This window comes from Micromys minutus (genome assembly GCF_963924665.1).
Source record: "Micromys minutus genome assembly, chromosome: 26".
NCBI lineage: Eukaryota > Metazoa > Chordata > Mammalia > Rodentia > Muridae > Micromys > Micromys minutus.
The window spans coordinates 28,332,874-28,355,314 of record NC_137961.1 but is presented as its reverse complement, the minus strand read 5'-3'; the positions used below and the strand labels follow the sequence as shown (position 1 = coordinate 28,355,314).

The 22,441-nt window shown below is 37.5% G+C and overlaps 1 protein-coding gene across 1 annotated transcript; it reads left to right on the top strand.

Moving 5' to 3' along the window:
• Positions 1–1,917: 1,917 nt before the first annotated feature.
• On the top strand, positions 1,918–20,638 carry MANEA (mannosidase endo-alpha). The gene is made up of 5 exons (XM_080938709.1): positions 1,918–2,054; positions 8,168–8,749; positions 12,396–12,505; positions 18,263–18,339; positions 19,102–20,638. The coding sequence occupies exons 2-5, from the start codon at positions 8,206–8,208 to the stop codon at positions 19,757–19,759; spliced, it is 1,389 nt and encodes a 462-aa protein (XP_080794835.1). The 5' UTR covers positions 1,918–2,054; positions 8,168–8,205; the 3' UTR covers positions 19,760–20,638.
• Positions 20,639–22,441: the final 1,803 nt, after the last annotated feature.

Genomic DNA, 22,441 nt, shown 5'->3' with positions numbered 1-22,441 from the left:
AGCACTGTGTTTAGGCTAGTTCATAAAAAGAATTTACGAGGAAAAATATGGATTGTTTCTCTTCATCCTGTACTCTTTATAATACTGGCTATCTATGACTTAATGGCTATCTCAATGACTGATCACTCTTGATGAATTAGAGTTAAGTTAAGGCTCATACAGCTCTGTTTCCTTCAAGTAATTCACCTACTAATCAGGTGGCATGTTCTTTTAGTCCTGCAGTTTTAATCAACAAACTATCCCATGACAAAGGAACAATGAAGGAATGGAGAAGAGAACACATGAGCAGGAGTCACAATAGGTCAAAATTCACTCAGCCTCACAGATATTCTGTAGGTGTTAACACGAACACATGCACATAAACCTTCTATAAAAAAATCATCCATTAATTTAATAGATGCTAGTTTATTTTAGAGATTGAAAGAATTAATATTTAGAAATGTACCCACTAAATCGTGTCAAACAGAAAATTAGACTTTGCAGGAACTATGACCTCTGCATATTTGAAATATGTTAAAATTTGGCATGTAAGATTACTTCATATGTACTTCAATAAAACAAAATAGGAATTCAAACAGAAAAGTAAATGCATCATCTACATGAAATATATTGAATAGTGATATGGAATAAAAAGATTGCTGGAAATGTTGCCTCTATCCGTCTAAACTCTCCTCACATAGCAGGGCAGGAGAAGATTGCTCAGAGTTGCAGAATAGAACATTATCCACAATTCTAACTTCATTTAAAACAGTACTGCACAAATTTGACACACACAGGGTGATGCAATGTGAATCTACTTTAACTGATTTGTTATGGCAGTAATAAAAGACTTTTTAAAAAGCAAGTGGGCATCTGTATAAATATTTATAAAGTCCTTCCCTTAGATTCAACATAAAAAATCTATTAATAACCATAAATGTATTGGAACAGGAAGTTATGACTATCTCGATAGCAAAAATTAATTTGATCAACTAAGCAAATACTACTCATGATAAAAAAAAAACACAAGAAACTTCATAATGATGATAGTAAAACAAGACTTTTGGCTTAAGCTTTTGCAGTCAGCGCTAGGGTATTTCTTTCATTTTCTTGTACATTTCAAATCTCTTTTATAAATCCTGACTTTTTTTTTTTAAGGACACCTTTAGAATACTGTTCACAACATCACATCTGCAAATTCTACCCGCTGAGTCAAGATCGCCTTGTTACCATGTAACAAAAACAAAACACAGAATCCTCTTGGTGTGTGAGGCTGATGTAAGATGAAAACCCCAGATGTACCCTCTGTTGCAATTGACCCTTTGTTGGCATTTGAATTATTCTCCATTTCTACTATAATTGTACAATTACACAATTGTACTGCACGCTTGTATCGATTCCTAGTATCCTTGTAAGTTTAATATATCTTTGTCTACTTCTGGCTTGCAAATAAATATCTATTTTATAAACTAGAACACGTTTTCAACTTGAAAACTTTGGAAATAACCAATTATTTATAAGTACAAGCAAAATTTGAATGGCACATCTGATCTCTCTTCCCTCTATTAGAGATTCGTGGCTTATCCTGAGATGCAAAGGTGTAAGCGAGCTTTCATTTCTCTTTGGAGAAATAAAGGGATACTGTCTGACTTAACTCTTCTAAATTCCCCCACCAGGACCTTGCTGTAGGCCCCATGGACAAGCGAGGGGACTCGGAGCCCCGCCCAGAAAGCCCCGCCCCCATAGTCCCGGCCCGAAGCCCCGCCCTCTCGGAGCCTCACTCGCAGGAGTCACGCCCCGCGCTGTCCTTTGGAAGGCGGGACTTGGGGGCGGCGGCGAGCGCAGTCAGCTCCCAGAGAACTCGCGATTCTTCCTCTCCGTCAGACCCCGGTGAGCAGTCGCGAGGTCCCAGAGCTGAAGTTCACGGGGACTCCGCCGCAAACGCCTGCACGCTTGCCCGTCAGCCAATCGTGGGCGGCCTGCCTGCGGCGCCCTTTGACCCCGCGTCCCGGGCCTCCGGGAATCCCGTCCGGCTCAGCCCAGCAGCCCGGGTCCGAGCCGGTCCCCGCCGCTAGGTTAGTGTCCCCACCGCGTCCGAGCCCTTGCCCGGTTGCCCACGTTTGCCCTCCGGTGGTGCCTCACGCCTCGGTCCTGAGCCCCGAACCTGCGAGTGGGTCCGGAGGCCCCTGCGACCGCCTCTTAGCCCAGCTTGCCAGCAGAAGGCCGCCGGGACAAGTGCGTCCTCCGAGGTCTTTGTTCCGTTCTCCTTTAACTGGCGGGGCTCTGCGGTGTCCACTGTCCTCTAATGTGGCCGGGTTCTCTTCTGTTTCCGGAGGAAGAAGTTGGGGGAGTGCGAGGTCTTAAAACTTTGGTGTGGTTGTGTCAAGGAGAAGTACTAAACATGAATTAATGACAAGGAGGCTTCCGTGAGCGCTGTTGTGAGTCTGTGTATGAGCTTACCAATGAGACTGGTTGGCGTGTAGGCTGCAGCTTGAAAGAGAAATGCCAAATTACTCGAGGTTTTGGTGAAACTCTTTCACGTTAGTTACACTTAGAAAACTGCAGCTCTTGACTCCTATGATAAGTAAAGAGTATGCCATCAGAAAATTCCGCGCAAAGACCTAGCTGCCATATGTGTGAGCCACAGTGGAAGGCGGTGGGAACCACTGATCATTTCTTCTAAGTCACCTTCCACAGTGAAAAAGTCATTGTAATGTGCCTTATATACTTCTATACTGCGTAGGCCAGACCGGAGCCGGGAAACTAAGTTCCTGTTTTTTGAAAGGTGCTCAGTGTTAGGGTACTAGGCTGTTTACTAGCCCAAGAGCTTGGAAAAAGTTTTCTGTTCAGTTTCATGTCCTGTAAAATGAAGTTCTGCCTTATAGACGGTTGTGAAGATAAAAATGGAAAATGAGATTATCGGACTGAACTTCTGAACAAAAAGTTACCCGCACTTGCAGTGAAACTGACCTGAGCAAGCTTCTGAAAGTTTCGTCTGTGTGTTCTTAGCATTACTTCCTCTAGCATAAAATTAGACGAAAACAGCATCAACACGAAAGAAAAGGCAGGGCGAATCTTTATAATCTAATTGATAATTTTAAAATGGAATCTGGCTTTTTTGAATTATATAATACGAGCAAATACTTTTAAACTAATCCACAACAATCTGCTTCTGGGCCATTCAGATCAACTGCTTGAGTATGTAATACTGTCTATTCAGAATCATTTGACTTTCCCATTAACTATCGTTTTAAAAGATTAAAATCAACAAAGATAAAATTAGCATGGTTTCAGAAGAACCAGATTTCCAACTCTGGGAGTGCAAACTTCCCTCTTAGTGAGGACTTTGCCAGTAGTCAGTACCTTGAGCTTCTTACTTTGAGAACCTACAAACCTGCTGTTGACTTGCAGAAGTTTGGCAGTTGTTTTTCTCATAAGCAACTTATGAAACCTCTTTCTTTAGTTAAAGCTGAGTAAGTAGTTCCTTTGCCTGTCTCTTACAAAAGCACTGCTTGTTTTAGGCATTGGAGCATTTTCTTGTCTCAAACGTTAAGATGTTACATTGCTTAGTTGGGCTTCAAAACGATTGGATCTTCATGAATTTTCTTTTACAGTGTTGTTTATGATGCACCTCACACAGATCCGATCTACATATGTATAGTAAAATCAGTCATAGACATACTTTCTGAATACATGCCAGTGTCAGGAAAAGGAGGGCCAAAACATGAGTAAGCTGAATAATGATTAGTGGTCATAATATTTGTTGGGATCTAATAGAGTATAAATACACTAGGGCTTATATAAATATACATCTATATATAGCATATATATATAGGATATACAATATGTATATATATATATATATATATATTACACGTAGGGTATACATGTATAGGGCATATAATATGTACATACATATATTTATGTGTGCTCTAGCATTTATACTTGGGAAGTTGTACACAGGTAGGTGTGGTGTAAGAAACGCCAACGTTAAAAGAGAATAGTGTTGCTTCAATAGAGTTTTCTACTCAGGAATCTTAGAGACATGTGAAAAAAATCATATATTTGCTTTGACTTGAATCTTGAATATTATTTTTGAGAATAAGGCATATGCTGTATTTGTTTGTTTTCTGCAGGCCGGTCTAATGGTCAAATTAGAACAAAAGGAATTGTTCATTCTATTCATATGTTCTAACTACCCAACTACATGCTTAGTCCCATATACTGAGTTAGTTGTACTTTATCTATTAACTTATTAATCATTTAATTGATAGGCAGAGCCTCAGTATGCATTCCTGGCTGGCCCGGAAGTTCCACGGTGGTCTGGAAACTCAGAGAGATCTGTCAGCCTCTGTTTTCCAGGTTCAGGGAAAAAGGTGTCTCACTGCATCCACCCCCATTTGCTAGTGATGGATTATTTTCATCCTAGCCATCTTTTCCTCAAGGCTCATCACTACTGTCAGATGTGAAATAAGCCTTCATCCTGACAGGAATCCTATGAGTGAGGTGCCTGGACCATATAAAGAATCATAGAAAGCCAGTCTCGACAAGGAAAGATAGGCGTGCGGGCTTACAACTATAGAGCTCGCAAAATGTTTAAATAATAATGTTTACTTATTTGAAAATTTCACATACATTTATAATATATCTTGATCTTACCAACCTACTACTCCCCAATCCAATGTTGTCCAGAATTTGGCCATCTCGTCCCAACTTTATGTCCTCCATAATTAATTATTGATTTCAGTTTTCCACTGCATGAGAACTTGTGGGTGTGGGGTCATGCCCTGTGGTATGAGCAACCTAAGGGTGACCATACCCCCAAGATTACGTGAGTCTGCTTCTCTCCAAGCAGTCACCAACCACTGGTAGTACTCAGCTAGATTTTGGGTGTTGGGAACATTGCTCCATGCTGGGATTTTTCATCCTCTTGTTCTTGTGCAGTTGGCCACAGTTGCATGAGTTCATGTATGCACCAGCCAGGTCATGTCTGCAGGATAGCATTGCACAGCGTGTGCTCCCTCTGTCCTCTCCATCCTCCAGCTGGTACCTTCTCCCTGTTCTTCTTCTGCAGCTTTCCATATTCCAGTGTGGGCGGGGCAGGGTGGTGGTAGAGTCGGACCATCTACAGCCATGTGCTCTGAGTCCTTTATTCTCAGCAACAGTAATGAATCTCACTGACTACTATCAACTGCAATAGGAAGCTTCTCTGACTCAGAGCAACATAAATCGATGTTTATAAAAATACTTAGAAATTATCTGTATATATACATTATATAATATATAATATGTATATAATTTCTAATACCTTTAGCATTTTTTAAAGTGTTTCTTTTCTCATTGACTTTGAATCTGGAATAATCTGTGGTGATTAATTTAAATTCTTCTCTCTTTTATTTTCTTTTGTATTACCTGGCATTGTCCACAGAACAAGTTTTTCTGACAACAAAAATGTTCACATTAATAAAGGGTCACACATGTGTATCATTAGCATGTTTTTCAAATTCCAACCTTAACTGTTTTTTTGTTGTATACCCTGACCAGTCTGTCTCACCAGCCTCCTGAGTTAGCATTTCTAAAGTTCCATCTCAGTCTGTAGCTCTCTCTTATTCACTCACTCGTTCTCTGTGTTTGTTCAGCACTCAATATACTGCTTAATTACTTATAAAATACTTCACCCCAATCACACAGTTCTTTGTTAAGTGCTATATAAGTAATCTCACAAAAGAGATTACTGTTTTCTCACTTAGCAACAGCAACTGTACATGCTTTAAGCATATTTACATTTTGTGTTTGATTAAAATAGTCAAGCTCATATCCCAAAATAATTTTTTTTGCTTCATGCCTCATCAAAATTATCATTATATTTATAGTTTATAAATTCAGGACGGCATGTTGTAGTGAGCAGCAAAGCAAAGTGGTTGTGTTCTTCCACCATTGCCTGTGAACAGACCTTCCCATTCCCTCCGTAGAGCATTCACTTCCTGTGATAGGCTGAGCTCAGAACTGTGGAGAGCTGGTCCTCTCCAGCAGTGAGCAGAGCTGACCTTCGGATCGCTCTCTCAGTCTTTACTTGCCTGGTGCCTTTCTTCTTTCTTTCTTCCTTCCTTTAAAAAAAAAGTGTTTCACCATTAAAAAAAAGTTGCCAAAATAGTGAAAACAATTCAATTCCTATATTTTTCCTACAGTTTTAAGATTGGTGCTAGGAATTTCCTGGTGACCAAAATTTATGGATGTTTTAGTTTATATGAGAAATTAAGTATAATTTACATGTTTCCTCCAGTGAATTTTAATCATCTCTAGATAATAAAAGATAATAAAATAAAAGATAATAAAAATCACTATGTTGTTGAAATAGTCAATATTCTATGCTTAGAGAATAAAGACAAGAAAAATATGTACATTTTGCCACAGATGTAAATTTGTCAGTAGGCATCTGTGGTTTTTTGAATCATGTATATAGAACTGCCAATATAGAAAACAAACTATACACACTCTGTAATGTGGATGAGTGTGTGTGTGTGTATACATGTATATGCATATGTCTGTGATTGTCTTTAATTTATTTTTAGAAATTTTTTTCATGGAGTTAATTTTTTGGACAAAATTCCACAGCAGTGATTATTTCATTTTTAGTATGTCCTCTCTAGAAAATCATTATCAAATATGTCCCAAATTAATTTTGATCACTTGTTTAAACTAGTGTTTGGTAATAGGTCAACTGTCATCTTTTCCATTTTATCAATTCAGTATATTTTGATGAAATACTCACCGATCCTATGTCCCATCAAACTTTCACATGTTTCTGCTCTGTTACTTTATATATTAGACTATTTTGTGCTGCTACAAAAAGTTTCAGAAAACTTGGTCATTTATATAGAAGAGAATTTTATTTCTCACAGCTCTGACACTGACAAGTCTAAAATCAGGTAGGATCAGCTTTGTAGGGAGGGATCCTGTCTGGTGATGTCTAGATGCTGTATCCTCTGAATGAGAAGAGCTCAGGAGAGCAAAACAACCTACAGCGCCATTAATTCATTCATGATGTGGTGTATGTGTGCAGTTGAATTTTGCGAAGCACTTATGAAACATGAACAAGGAAATGTGCTGGAAAATTGAGGTATTTGGAAAGTATTAAATGTAATTCAGAAATCTTACATTCTCTCTCGTATGCATATCTTTAAGGTATGCTTATTTGTATGTATGTAAAGACGTAGGATAAAGAGATACAGGTATGGAATGTCAAAGGAAAATTCAAGAGTGGAGAAGGTGTTGAAGAAGGAGGTAAGGACAGTAACTCAGGAAGTCTTACAGTGGAGAGGAACCTGGGTGGGTTGTCACGGATGCAAGGGGTTGAAACGGGCTGGGGTGCAAGAAAGGAAGAGGTCCATCACAAACAAACCTGCTTCAGAGTGCCATCAGGAAATAAAATAGTAATGTAAAATTTAAAACTTCTGATAAAAGTTTGAAAAACATATTTATGATGGGTGGAAACATCATCTCCAATTGAGTATGCCTCTCAACAGTATTGAATTAGGGGTTATGTTTCTGACTCAAGGGGTTTTGGGGGCACAGTCATTCAGTAGTAAATCTTTCCTGCCAGAGTATCTAATTTTTTCCCCACTACTGTTATTAAGATTTGTTTTTCATATTCTATTACATTCATAAATAAAATTTAAAATGTAAAATTATTCTCTTGTAATATTTATCTTTTTTTAATTGTAAGGATCTATTTTTTAAACTTTGTCACTGGAATTTAATGTTTTTATTTAAATGACTCAAAGTATTTTCATTTATTAACTGCTATCTAAAAATTATCTATGTATACTCATTATTTACTTTGTGTATTCTATATACACAATATTTATGTGATGAAAATGTATTTTATTTTATTAAAGGGATTCCTATAGTTTTTATCTGATCAAGCATTACTGGTATATACATGTGATATTTCACATTCAGTGTTTCTTGTTTATATGCGTTTGCGGGGTGTGTGTGTGTGTGTGTGTGTGTGTGTGTGTGTTTGTACATCTGTGAGTGTCTCCATGTGTATGTTCTTGTATTTGACAGTATTTAATAATTATTATAATTTTAATTTTTAATTTTAATAGCTGTATTTTAATTATTTTAAATACCTTAAAAATGGCTGATATCAATTGCTAATGATTCTTTTCTCAATGAATTACAGCAAAACATTTACTAGTTTGGCGTTTAAAGTATGTCATCATGGCAAAATTTCGAAGGAGGACCTGCATCATTTTGTCACTTTTTATTCTATTTATTTTCTCTCTGATGATGGGCTTAAAGATGCTGTGGCCGAACGCAGCATCCTTTAGACCTCCTTTTGGACTCGACCTTCTTCCAGAACTTCGCCCACCGAATTCCCACTCTGGAAACAAAGCTGACTTCCAAAGGAGTGAGAGAATGGACATGGAAACAAACGGCAAGGATGTAAACGGTGCTGGCGTGACTGTGCGGCCCCCCACAGCCTATGACAGGAGCCTGGAAGAACTGCCTCCTGTGAATTACTTTTTACATGCGTTTTATTACACTTGGTATGGAAATCCACAGTTTGATGGTAAATACATACATTGGAATCATCCCATCCTGGAACACTGGGACCCTAGAGTAGCCAAGAACTATCCACAAGGGAGACATAGTCCTCCAGACGACATTGGCTCCAGTTTTTATCCTGAGTTAGGAAGTTACAGCTCTCGAGACCCTTCGGTCATAGAAACTCACATGAAACAAATGCGCTCAGCCTCCATTGGTTGGTAATTAGTTTATTTTATTTGCATATATAAATAATTTGGGTGGACAATTAAATTATTGAGTATCATTATTTTATTAATTACAGTCTTAGCTAATTCCCTTGGTTAAACTGCATGTGTGTTCTGTTCATGTTTTTTGTTTTTGGTTTTTGTTGCTGTTTTGTATTTGTTTTTGGAATACTAGGAATTGAATTGATGACTTCACATCACATGTGCTAGGCAACCCTCTACACCTGACCTACAGCCACTTTTGTCCTGTATTGTGAGACAGGGTCTTTAAGGACTGAAGCCTGTTCCTCCTGCTTTAACCTTTCAGGTACCTGAGGTATAAGGCCATAGCCTTATTCTACCAGACTTAGGTTATATATGTTGTTAAAATTGAGGTAACTACTGTTTAATTGCTTTTAATATATTTTGTTTAATTGATAATTTTTGACATATTTTGGGTACACTAGTTTATTATTTTCCATTGAATTCACAATTTTATTATTATTGACTTACATAAAATATAAAGAATTATTTTAACTTTATATATCAGCACACCCATGAAATAAGCTGTCTCTGTAATCCAAAGGGCTTATCCTTGACTGAGCATGGTGGAGCATGCCTACCATTCTAGCACTTGGAAGGCTGAGGGCGGAAGGTCATAAGTTCAGTGAAGCTGCACCTTGTCCCCTGCCCTCAGTCCATCATCATCGCCCTACTTATGGCCGAGCCTGTCCCCAGTGTGGGAACTGGGTCTGACTCTGTCAGTGGAGGTACAGCACAATGAGTCGGCTGTCTCCTCTGCTTGTCAATTTGCATGAAACAGGGTTTTGTGACTCACCTGTGTTGTTAAGAATATTGGCTTTAGTCATTTTGACTGGGGATTACATTTCATTATATGATGAGGGTGTTTACTTCTGCAGCCATGCATTGAATATTTCCATTTTTCAATGCTTTTCTGTAGCATACGACTGAGCTTTGTGACTTTAACTCCCCCATTTCAAATCCCCTCTCAATATCATTTTTATTTAATATGATATGGTTTTTAATGTTCTATTTTTTCTTTTCATCTCTTCTTTTTATGCTCCTTTCCTCATCTTTTATGTGCCTTATCTGACGTGGAATATTTGAATTATTTCTCCCTGTAGTCTCCTTTGGTAGTACTTACAGTCTTTGTTCTTACTTATTGTTTAGTTTGCTGTAGCATTGCAAGGTATACCTTTAACGTAACTTGGGAAAAGTGATCAGTTATTCTTCTCACCAGTGCCCCTAGTTCATCTCTGCCCTTTGTGTGATTTCCACGTAAATGTCAAATGTCATTAGATAAACATAAAACCCTACAGTGACAGTATCTAATCCTGTGCCTGAGTCTGAGGATTTCTCACAGCCAGGCTGCTGTCTTTTTGAGTTCCACTAACAAAGCCTGAACCTTCTTTCCTGTGTTCTTTCTACTGCTACTGCGTTTGCGCATTTGACTGTTTTTCTTTGGAACATGCTGTGCTGTTTGAGCTCAGGAAGAAGACAGGTCCTTGAGTGACATTGCTTTGTCTTTGCTGTTGATAACTCTGGTGCTGGCTCCCTTAAATATCTGCATAAAGTGAGCTTTGGGATACTGCACTTCAGCTGCCTCGCTCCTCCCAGGCATTCTCAAGGAAGCTGACTTCCTTGATCACTTCCATTACAAACTTAATCATCCTTCTGCTATGATCTTTGTTATGGAGTAGGTCTTTGTCTTCATGACATTACGTTTTGCCTATACTTGATGATGGTCTGCTATTACATCAGTAGAATGTTTGCATAATTATCATTAATAGAATCTGGGTTTGAACTGTGGAACAGTGCATTACTATCAACATTCACATGCTGTGTGGCTTTTTGACATGTACCGTTTTCCTTAAGTATGATTATATTCACTGATTTTACTGAGAAAGTAATTTTTCCTAGGCTATATGCTCAGAAGTGGTTTATTGTTGTTCTTGATGCGTTGAGCTAGTGGGCTGCTTAGATGTTGACCACTTTTCTCCCAGCATTTCTTTTCACCAAGTCCTTCTCTAGGTGCAGCTCATTTATTCAATAGTGATGCCTTCCCTGGATCCCTAACCACCATTGGTTCTTTATTCTGTGTCACATCCCTTTGATAGAGGACAAAGATAGCCATTCCCCCGTCAGCTCTAATGAAAGTGTTGCCTTGCTCCTCTATTTAGAATCTGTACATACTCTCACTATGACAGAAATTATGTGTTAAAGCCTAGCTGTCCAGCAATTTCTTTTTCTTTACTGGTTGAGAATTTCACCTGTGCATATTATATATTAATCACATAGACTCTCCCCTCTAATTCCTCCCCTCTAATTCCTCCCCTCTAATTCCTCCCCTATCCCAACAACCACCACCACTTTTTGTCTTCTTAAGTACTCTGTTTATAAACTAATTCTCTGAGTCCCATTAGTGTTGCTCTGTATGCGTGCTAGGACTGTCCCCTGGAACATGAGTACAGGGACCACATCCCTGTAGAATACTAGCTCGTACCATTTCACTAGCCCCTCACTTATGGCAGTACTGCATTTTGGCTTACTCGATATTGACCCATTTCTCATCTTGATTTCTCAATTTGCATAAGCTTTCCTTTATATAACTTTATTATTTCTTCCCCTATATTTAAGAGTGTATTCATTCATTGAGATATCTGTGCTGTCTCTCAACTATATCATTTTTTATATTTGAAGCTTCGAATTATTTGTCTCAAGTATTTTTCCATAGTTGATGATTTTTCTGTAGACTGGTGTTCCTAATACCTATATTGTAATTTCTTAGCATAGAAATAAGTAGATACTATAGGGAAACACTCCAAACTTTTTGCTTTTATAAAATCTTGTAAATGATACTTATGTATTAAAAGAGCATATAGATAGTTATAGTTTTATTTATAATTACCAAAAAAATTGAAAAGCTACTAGTGTATCCTTTAATAGGAAAGTGGATGAACAGCCACACAATGGGCAGCAGTAAGCAATCTATGAGTTCCTGAGTCATAAAAACATGAAAGACCTAAAATACAAGTAGTTACACAAAAGTCCGGTTATAGAGACCTATGTACCTTGTATTCTAGCTATGTGACATTCTGGCAAAGACAAGATTATAGAGCGTGAAATATCAGTTATTGCTGGGTGTAAATGTGAGGGTCAAGAAGTAAACAGGCAGAAAGATTAATGTTTATAGTAAACTAGTCTGTCTGATACTATAATGGTTAGCTTATAACCCTTAAATGTTTTTGTTAAAATCCACGGAACTCCACAACATTAATAAAAATCGCAGTCATTAGTTAGTAATTCAGTGATACCTGTCCATCAAATATAGTAAATAGTGCATAGGAATGAAAAGTGTGAATGTGGAGACCTGGGGAAGATGGTGGGGAACTGAAGGAGACAATATGTCAGAACTATGTGTTTTTTTTGCTGCGAGCCTTCATTATTCTAAACTGTGTAGTGTATTCATTTCAGAAGATACAAATGCTTAAAGTAGTTGATAAATCCTGGGCATAATACCCCGTAACCACACCACTCCTTTGAGTGTACTGAGAAGTTGTATTGGCAGCGTTTGACACCTGCATCACTACTGACAATGCCTTGCTGCTTTTGTTCTTTGTTATGCTTTTCTATCAGGAGTACTGGCCCTGTCTTGGTACCCACCTGATTCAAGCGATGAGAATGGAGAAGCTACTGATTACTTAGTACCAACTATTTTGGATAAAGCTCATAAGTATAGTCTGAAGGTATTTACTTTATTTTCAAACTATAAGTATCATTGCTAATCCTCTTATATTGATGATAGTAATAATATTTTATGTACTCATTAAAATGTGATATATGTAGAAATTATGTTTTAAATTAAAGTATTACTGTGTCTTAAAGGTTTGTTTGAATAATTTCAGAACCTATCCAATTATAAGATATTCCTTACTAATTTTCTAACCATGTTTTATACTCATGTATTAGATTTTCTTTTGTTTTTAAACAGGGATACCCCATGTAGCTCTTGCTTGCTTAAAACCTGTAGACCAGGTTGATCTGGCACTCACAAAAATCCTGCCTTCTGCCTCCCAAGTGCTATGATTAAAGACAAGCACTACTTTGTCTGCCCTGTACTATGTGTTTTAATAGCAAAAGAGGCGGTTGACGGGTTTCTTTGTGAACACAATATAGAAATTAGTGAAATTCATGTGTGAATAGCGCCCTAAATATACAAAACTACTACATTTAAAAGTATAACTTTACACTTTATAAAATGGTTAGAAGATAAATTTTTGTCCAATTTTTTAAATTTTAAGTTTTATATAGTGTATTTTGTTAATATTCATCCTATCTCCTATAAGATCTACACCCGGTTCCCACCCACTCAGTGCGCTTCTTGATGTTCTTGGATGTCTGGCCTTCAGTTGGAGTGTGATTGCCCTACTAGGGTGCATAGATTTAATGGAAGCTGACGGCACCTCTCCCAGAAGCTGACACTTAGCACTGGCTCTTCAGCTGCATGTAGGACTTGATGTCCAGCTCCCCTCTCCACGCCTCAGTCGTGATCATCTTGAGCTCGCACAGATTGCATGGGTGCTGACATAACTGCACGGAGTCCATCTGTGTACCTACCCCGGTGTAAGCAGAGAGCACTGTTTCCTTTAGTCTTTCTGTACGTCTGCTTCTTAGTCTTTCTGTCTCTTCTGCATTGATCCTTTTGTCTAGTAAACAGATGTGTGACATAGATGGCCCATGTGAGGTTCAGTATTTTACAGTGTCTTATCCTCTGGATCTTGACCAGTTCACCATATACTGCAGAAACAAATACCTCTGAGCGTTACAGATGAGCTAATCTATGGACGTAATAGTAAGTCACTATGAGTTTGGCTTAGTGTTATGCCTACTGAGCAGACTAATGGTATTAAGTTCTCCTCCAGAGACTATGGTTTATTTAGCCATAGGTTCTTGGTCCTATAAAGGTCCTCGTATGGGTTTGATCTTCAATCAGAAGGTGGTTGGTTCTCTCATGGCCTTTATACACTTATTGAACCAGTGGGTGTTTCTGCAGGCTGGTTATTGCCATAGCTCACAGAGTTCATAACTGGGTGAGATTAGTGGTTTCTTGCCACAACCACTAGTGTGCATAGCCTCTTCCAGCACTGTTAGTGCTATCCAAAAGGGCAAAGCTTTCAGTACCAGCTTGACTTTCCATATTGTACAACACAAGTTTGTAGTGTCATCAGTTGTAGTGTGTTATCGTCAAGTCTGGGTAGTAAGGAAGAGCATAGTTAATGGATCAGAGACAGGTGACTTTGTGTAGCCTTGCCTGTCTTAGAACTTGCTATGTAGACCTGGCTAGCTTTAAACTCACAGAGATCCCCCTGCCTCTGTCTCACAAGTCATGAACTTAAAGGCATGCACTGCTTCCTGGCTCTGGTTTCTCTTCAAGTATATCTTTTGCCTATGTATCTCTTATATTTATCTTTGGTCTTATTTTGATTGCCAGGCATAGGTTCCAACTCATGGAGCGCCCGTTAAATCCAGTCAGAAAAGTTGGTTTCTTCCACAGTGTTTGTGCAATGGTTGTACTAGTGTGTCTTGCAGATGGTCACCAGTGTCGCCTGCAGGGTTTATAGCTAGGTGGGTTTTTAACTTTCCCTCTGGTAGTGTGCGAAATGCCGTCCAGTGCAGTGAACATTAGGATTGAAAGGTAAAGCCTCTAGCTTGGTGCCAGCTCAACTTACATGTGTTTTCATGTTCAGTGAGTTATGCCAGTGTTGTCGTCAGTAATAGTTTTCCACTAAACTTGTTTGAGTGAGCTTTTCCAAGATTTAAATATGAATTTTTATCTATTTTTTTTTAGTATTTCTTTGTCTTCATTAAGTTTGTGTTCATCTCATTCATTGACTTCCTTATTTTACCCAGATGTTCATTTACATTCTTTTTAAATTCTTTCAGGAACTAATTCGTGTCCTCTTAGACTTTGTTCATTTTTTTTTTTTTTTTTTTTTTTTTTTTTTTTTTTTTTTGTATCATTCCTTTGAATTCCTTGTCTGGTATTTCATTCTAGTTTCTCTTTTTAGAAAATCTAGCACTATGGAACTGAATATTTCAGAGGAGTCTTGTTGCCTTGACCTTTCCTGGTCCTTGTTTTTTTATTTTTATATCTGGTATTAGGTCATTGTAGGTGTTTGTTATATCTCTTTTAATGTTTTGTTTGCAATTAAGTGTGAAATTCTATTGGAAATTTTCCCCTTGGACTAGCTTGTAGCCTTTCCCCCATAGCTTTTGTACTGGGCCTGTAATATAGTTCATGTCTATCTGCTTTAAGTTTAAGGACCATAGGGAATATAGCCCAAGGATAGTGTTTGCTAAGATATTACCTCCTAGGGGTGGAATGGAAAAACAGTAAGTTGACTATGAAAAAGAATTCATATTATATAGTAAGTAGCAGGGAGGAATTGGGAAAGTTTTAGGAAAAACAGACTCTAAAGATTACTGACATTAGAAAAGTGCAATTAAAAATAAAGGAAGGGGAGGGAGAGAGAAGACAAAATGAAGTAGGAATTCGAGAAATGTGTACGAATTACGTTGTAGGTTAGAGAACTATGTAAGAGCAAACAGTAGAAATAGGTGCTAAATCTAATAAAGCTCTATGAAAAATAAGAGCCAATGTTTATGGAAGAATGAAGATGTAAAAAAATTTAAATTAAAATGTTAAAATTTCTTTCTTGATTAGAAAGCCATTTTCTGCCAGAGAAGTCTTGTGCACTTAAGTTTGCTGGAGGAAGAGCTGCTTCCCTTTGTGTAACCTAACCAAGCAGGGGATGCCCTCCAGACCCTACATAATGGCTGTATTATTCCCTCTATCCCATTCTTAAGTATCTTTGCAGCTAACAGTTTTACTCCTACTGACGTTCAGCCTGCCTGTGCCACTTTTCTTAACCTGGCTCTCCTGTTCCACAGAGTTTTAGTGGATGAACTCCCGTGAGGGGTTCTGGGATTCTCTGGGTCTTCTCTCTTGGGGTTGTAGTTTAGAGATGTGGGTCTATACTGTATTCTCTGCCTCTGAGCAACATATTTGATTGCAGTTTCTCCTTGTACCAACACAATTTTATAAATTAAAGGCAGTGGGTAATTTTCCAGCATCTGCTTCATACAGTTTGTCTGTCTGTCTGCTTTTGGTTTTATTTGTTGCGGTTGTTGTTTAGTTTAGTTTACAGTCCAGCATACATTTCTGTGGCCGTAAAGAAAGCCTTGAGATGGCATCTCTAAATGCCAGGAGCTGCCACAAAGCTTCCCAGGGGCATTCAGTGAGTTCTCTTAGCACCAGGAGTCTGCAGATAGTTAAGTCTTCAAGTTCTTGAACTACAGCTGAAGCTGAATGAGTCATTGGTTTATTTAATGCATAGTAAATGTGCAGCCCCGGATCTGTGCAGTCAGTGCCCCAATTCTCTGGTGAGAGGTAATAGAACTGGACATTTTAGCTTTAACAGAGTTTTTAAAGGTAAAGTTGTTACAATCTCATGATACATGAGAATAGACTGCTGTTAATTCTACTGAAAGCTCTTCTATAGAAAAGTGTAAGGAAGACCTCAGCAGTTGTCTCTGTAAATACCAGCTACATACTTGATCCATGATTTGATATTTAATGATCAGGAAGAAATTAAATTTAATTAAAAAGAGTTGCTGATATTTAGATTTCACCAATGTTTAATACTAATTGCTTACCCTTAGTAGCTCTTCAACTTACCAAACTTATTTTGAAAATAGTTTATAGATGATCCTCTATTAATTGTTTCTGATTTTTGGAGTTGGGTTGATTTTACAGTTCTCTATTTGGAAGGTTTAAAAAAAAGTTGTCCTACACTTTTATTATTACTTGTTTAGAAATAGTTTCAGGGCATGGCTTTGCCTTAGGCCTTTGTTATAGCCTATTAGTTTTGACTGCATAATGTGTTAATAGCATTAGTTAAACTAAGAGGAGTGGTTTTAATTATAAATAAGCAGAGCTAATAAAAATGTCTGAAGAATTAGTACCTTGTTTTGCATTACTGTTGATGGTTCTACCAAATCTAAGCCAGTAAAATCTTAAGTGGTGCATGTTTTTTCCAAAGATGAAATTTTTAATATATAAGTTCACATTATTTTCTGGAACATACATTTGTAACACATGGAGCTGTCACTCCATTGGGGTAGGTATGCCACAGTTATAAAAAATCAAAGCCGGATCTTTTCTGTGTTGCACGATATATAAATAAGAATCCCATGGTACCTCCGGCAAGGTCCCAGTGCACAGACTGACCTGTTCTCAGCCGGGCAGACTCTGACCAGAAGCTCTGGAATCTCTCCACCGTGCTTGCTAAGTTCCCTTGGCTGGTCGCTGCTGTGCCAGCCCCACACTTTGCTGTCATACCTTTCTCTGAATCCAGTGGATCTGCCACCTGAACCTGGACTTTCCCCCACATTCGTCTTCTCTCCTGTCCAAAAGGAAGCATCTTACTCCTGCTTCCCCCTCCTTCTCTCTACAGCTCAGAAGTCACGCCTGCTCCTCGCCCACTGATTGGCCCCTGAAATTTTTACTCAGTAAGGGAAGGTTCTGCCACATTTCTGCTCACTACATCTTCTCTGTATATCATCTAAGCGGGCGGGGGCGGGGGCTGTGAAACAGCTGCTTTAAGGAGACGTGGTGGAGCCAATTAGAAGACTGCTACTTCTCAACTTGGGAATTTATTTCTTGTCCAGTTGTTAGGTTTTCTGCTGGCCTGCTTTGGGTCACAAATCAGGAGAAAATAGAAATGCCACATGCTTTCATACTAGTGCTTCTATTTTGTTTGTTATTTTAATGAGAAGACACCTTACCCTTCCCTACAGCCTTAGTAACATGAACAGTGGGATTTACTTAAACTTGATTCACAGCCCAGAGCAGAGATACCACACTAATTCATACACTTTATTTGCATCAAACAAATCACATTTAAAGGTAAAAGTTGTGGGGATATTTGTTATACAGCATCATCACATCAGATCTCAAGGGGACCAGAGACCCTGTCACAATAAAGTCAGATGCAGGGATCATTTTGTTTACTCAGGAGTATAAGGAAAATAAAAACTTCAGTTATTGATTATTTTGTTGATTATAGTGCAATAAATTTATTAGCATTTTAATTTGAAGTAAGTTTTTTTTAACCTTTGTATAAATCATTTGTTTTATACTAATGGTTTATAAACAGTTATGTTTCTTGAATGAATAGTATAAATTCGTAGTGAGAACTTAGCCAATTTTACCTAAATGAGATCTAATCAGTGGTGTAGAGTTTAATTTGGTTGTTGTTATTAAGAAAATGTTTCACTTATGTGTAGTAGTAGAAACTTTCAGTAAGTTTCATCTAGTGAGATTTAGTTGGTAACCACTAGATTCAATAAATATTCACCATAATGTTGTTAACTTGACAACTTACTAATTTTGCAAAATGTACTGACATAATGCCTTTTTAATTGATTTTTTTCTCCTTTAGGTCACTTTTCACATAGAACCATATAGCAGTCGAGATGATCAAAACATGCATCAAAATGTCAAGTATATTATAGACAAGTGAGTTTTCTCAATGTTGATAGTTACACTGTATGATTTGGTGATAATTACTGTTAAGAGTACACTGAAATGATTTCTGAGAGGTGGTTTAGGAGCCGTCCTTTCTGGTAATTTTACAAGTAAACTGGATATTTCCAAGTTCCTTCCATTGCACTTTTGAAGAATAAAGGTAGATACTTACACTCTTTTGTATGCTTTTCAGGCTATTTATGATTTCCATTTATACTTATTTTATGTTTTTGTTTTTAAAATCTTATATCTATCTTGTCTTTTAAAAGAAGGTTCTGATGAAATGTGAACTGAGTTTATATAGCAGTGTTTGCATATATGTCTTCATTTGCATATGGAGTGACTAAAGACTTTTGTAATTAGTTTCATTCTGGTAAAGTATTTTACTGATAAGATTCTCTGAGGTGTGTTATCTTCTTATAAAGAGTCATCTCAACAACAAATGGGCACCTGTCACAGAGAAGATAAACCAGTTTCTTTGTTCTTGGAGATCATAATAATTTTCTATGGCTTTAGTCATCATTTGCTAACTTTGAGATAATTGAGTTAATTAACCTCCTGTCTGGAAATATAACCAGTGTCTCATACTGTATAAAATTAAAAGTGTTTGCATTATTATACTTACAAAACTGGCTCACTGAAGATTGGTAACAATATGCTCAAGCTTCATAGATCAGTTTCATTTTGGTGAATAGTTTTATTGTGACATATTTTACAAGTGTTCACCTCACATTTAATGTATCTTTATTGTAGATATGGAAACCATCCAGCCTTTTATAGGTACAAGACCAGGACTGGGCATTCTCTACCCATGTTTTATGTCTATGATTCTTACATCACAAAGCCTAAAACATGGGCCAATCTGTTAACACCCTCAGGATCTCAGAGTGTTCGCAGTTCTCCTTATGACGGATTGTTTATTGCACTTCTAGTAGAAGAGAAGCATAAGTATGATATTCTTCAAAGTGGTTTTGATGGAATTTATACATATTTTGCCACTAATGGCTTTACATATGGCTCGTCTCATCAGAATTGGAATAAACTGAAATCATTTTGTGAAAAGAACAACTTGATATTTATCCCAAGTGTAGGCCCGGGATACATAGATACGAGCATCCGTCCATGGAACACTCAGAACACCCGGAACAGAGTCAATGGCAAGTATTATGAAGTCGGACTCAGTGCAGCACTCCAGACCCACCCCAGCTTAATTTCCATCACCTCTTTCAACGAGTGGCATGAAGGAACTCAAATTGAAAAGGCTGTCCCCAAAAGAAGTGCTAACACAGTATACCTGGATTACCGGCCTCATAAACCAAGTCTCTATCTAGAACTAACTCGAAAGTGGTCTGAAAAATACAGTAAGGAAAGAATGACATATGCATTGGATCAACAGCTGCCTGCTTCCTAATTATCATTTATAATTCATCAAGTCTCCAAGTCAATACTATATTTTGAGTTATGGAAAGAACTTTCAAAATCAATGTGTGCTTGTTACTGTAACCTCTATTGGTTATTTCATTTTTACTCTATAAAAGATTCATTTTCCTGGAATGGACAATATCTTACAGAAACATCTGACAAGAAAACTTGTGTCAGTAACATTCCTGATGGTGTAGGTTTCTGAATTTCTGGCTACAATTGAAATCTTAATGGGATGGCCTGTTTTCTTTCACAGTGGAGAAAATGATTTTATTACATTACAAAAAGCAGCTAACATTCAGGGCTTTCGTACTTGTATTCTGGGTCCAAGACATAGGAGCATGTACATATTAGGTACATCTAGCCACAAAATTTCAGACCTAAAGGACAGTAAGGGGGTGTGCTTCATTTCTGGGCTCCTCAGTGAAGTGTGTTAATACCAGATTCTGGCTGGCTTCCCCTAGTGACCAAACTCACCTCTCAAGTTTCTTATGAACACAAACTTGTTTAAGTAACAAGTTATTTTACTTCATTTTTCTATTTCTGTTAGTCATCGTCTGTTAAAGCAAGGCTGTGTACACAGTACCCGTCAGTGTCATCATTTGAGGACTTGGGTGCCTGTGCTGCTAAGTGCTTCTGCTTTTCACTGGCCCTGGTTTGTCCTGCTGCATTACAGACTAGAAGCAATAGGTCGTTTGATAAACGTTAACAACTGCGTCTAATCTGTTAGAAAAACCATGTTCCTCATGGATAAAATTAAATGTTCCCAGAGACTACTGAGCTGACTATGAAAGAATAATGTCAGTATTCAAAGTGTTTTCCTTTTATTATTTTAATTTAATTTTACTGTAAGAAATACAGAAATTTACTTATCACTTCAAAACTAGAGATAGGCATTTTTTAAGTAACATATTTTTTAATTATGTCTTCATTTTATTGTCTTACACTTTAAAGTGGCTATTATTTTAAAAAGAAAATGTTAGTGACCAATAGCTGTCAAGTGGTTACAAATTTATTAGTTCTATGCTAAAGTAATTTTTTTTAAAGTGAAAATAGTAAAAATTGACTAAATTAAATGTTTATAATTAAAATTGTAAAAACAGCTAGTTACATAGTTGTACACAACTGTTATTTCAGTTGGGCAGTGGTAACAGCACATGCCGGTCTTCATAGAGTAAAGACAAATGCGTTCTGGAGCTTGTCTGAGAACACACAGGAGAGAGGAAACAGTCTTACATAGAGGTGAGTGTCCTGTGAGGAAAGTTCCTGCTGCACAAGTGTGAGGACCCGAGTGTGAACACCTAGAACTCAAACATGAGCTCAGTAGCGTACATGTTCTCTTCAGCTCCAACAGCAAGCTAGAAAAAAAAATGCACACAAGACAAAGCCCAGAAGTTTGTGAGCTAGTTAGCCCGCTGTACACAGCGGCAAGTAAGAGATCCTGTCTCCAACATGGCGGGTCAGCAGGCAGGGGTGCTCTGACATTCAAACCCACCTTACATCATACTCGGTTTCGCTGTTACTCTTGAATGTTTGCAGACTCTTACACACAGAGCTTTTTAAAAACTTATTTTTAAAATAATGCTTTTAGAATAAAATCTTTCTCAGGAGTTATACTAACCCTATTAAAGCATTCTATTTATCAGAAAATTATAAGGACATAAAAATTAAGGGAATAATAGATTTTTTCAGAGAAATTGTAAGAATAATTCAATATATTATTTTAATATTACACATCTCCATTGGAATAAGGAAAAATATAACCTATAGGTTTTTTCTTTGTTTTGCTACTACATTAAAGCTAATTATCAACACATAGAGTTTTTATAGCATATGCTGTTTTCTTCATTCCTTCTGTTGTGTTTTATATTTGGGTCCACCATGACAAAAAGTGAATGTTATGAAACAATTCTGAGATTAAGAAAAAGTCTACAAAGGTAAGGTCAAGCAAGTGTCAGTAAGAGTTGAGTTTTCACAGCAGAAAACTCAGTCTGGCTCCTGCTGTTCTTAGTATATCTGTACTCCATCAGAATTCAAAATTAGACAGATCCTATCTATATTGTTAAAAATTGCTGTCTGAACAAATGACTGAAATAGCTTTTCATAAGAATTACTAGCTGATAATTATATAAATAACCTTAGTCATCCCTCTGGTCTCCACAACAAAATATTCAGCCAAATAAGGAACAGCGTGCTCTGGAACAAAAATTATTTGTATATACGAAGCATGTTTAGTGTGTTTCCATCCCATAAACCAGACAGTATAGCCATTTACATTTTCCTAGGTATTGTAAATAAGCTGAGAGGGTTTAAAGTGTCCCTGAAGATCATTGTGGAGTATATTCAAATCCTGGTCCACTTTAAATGGACCTTAGCATAAGCAGCCATTTTTACATCTGGGTCCTAAAGCCAGTTCCACACAGCTACCAAGGGAGAGCTATATTCACAATATTGCTAGTGATGGTTAGAGGATGCCTTCAGAGCCTCTTTCCCCAGGTATCTTTTATGGTTACCTCCACTGTCTGGAAACACAGCTGGAATTGCAATGGTCACAAGTAAATCTGAGCAGACGACCCCATTCTTATTTTTATAGATCTGAATGTTAGAATTCAGCAAACTTCAAGCGATATAATATATGCAGTGCATGAAGTAGAATCAGATTGTTATAAGG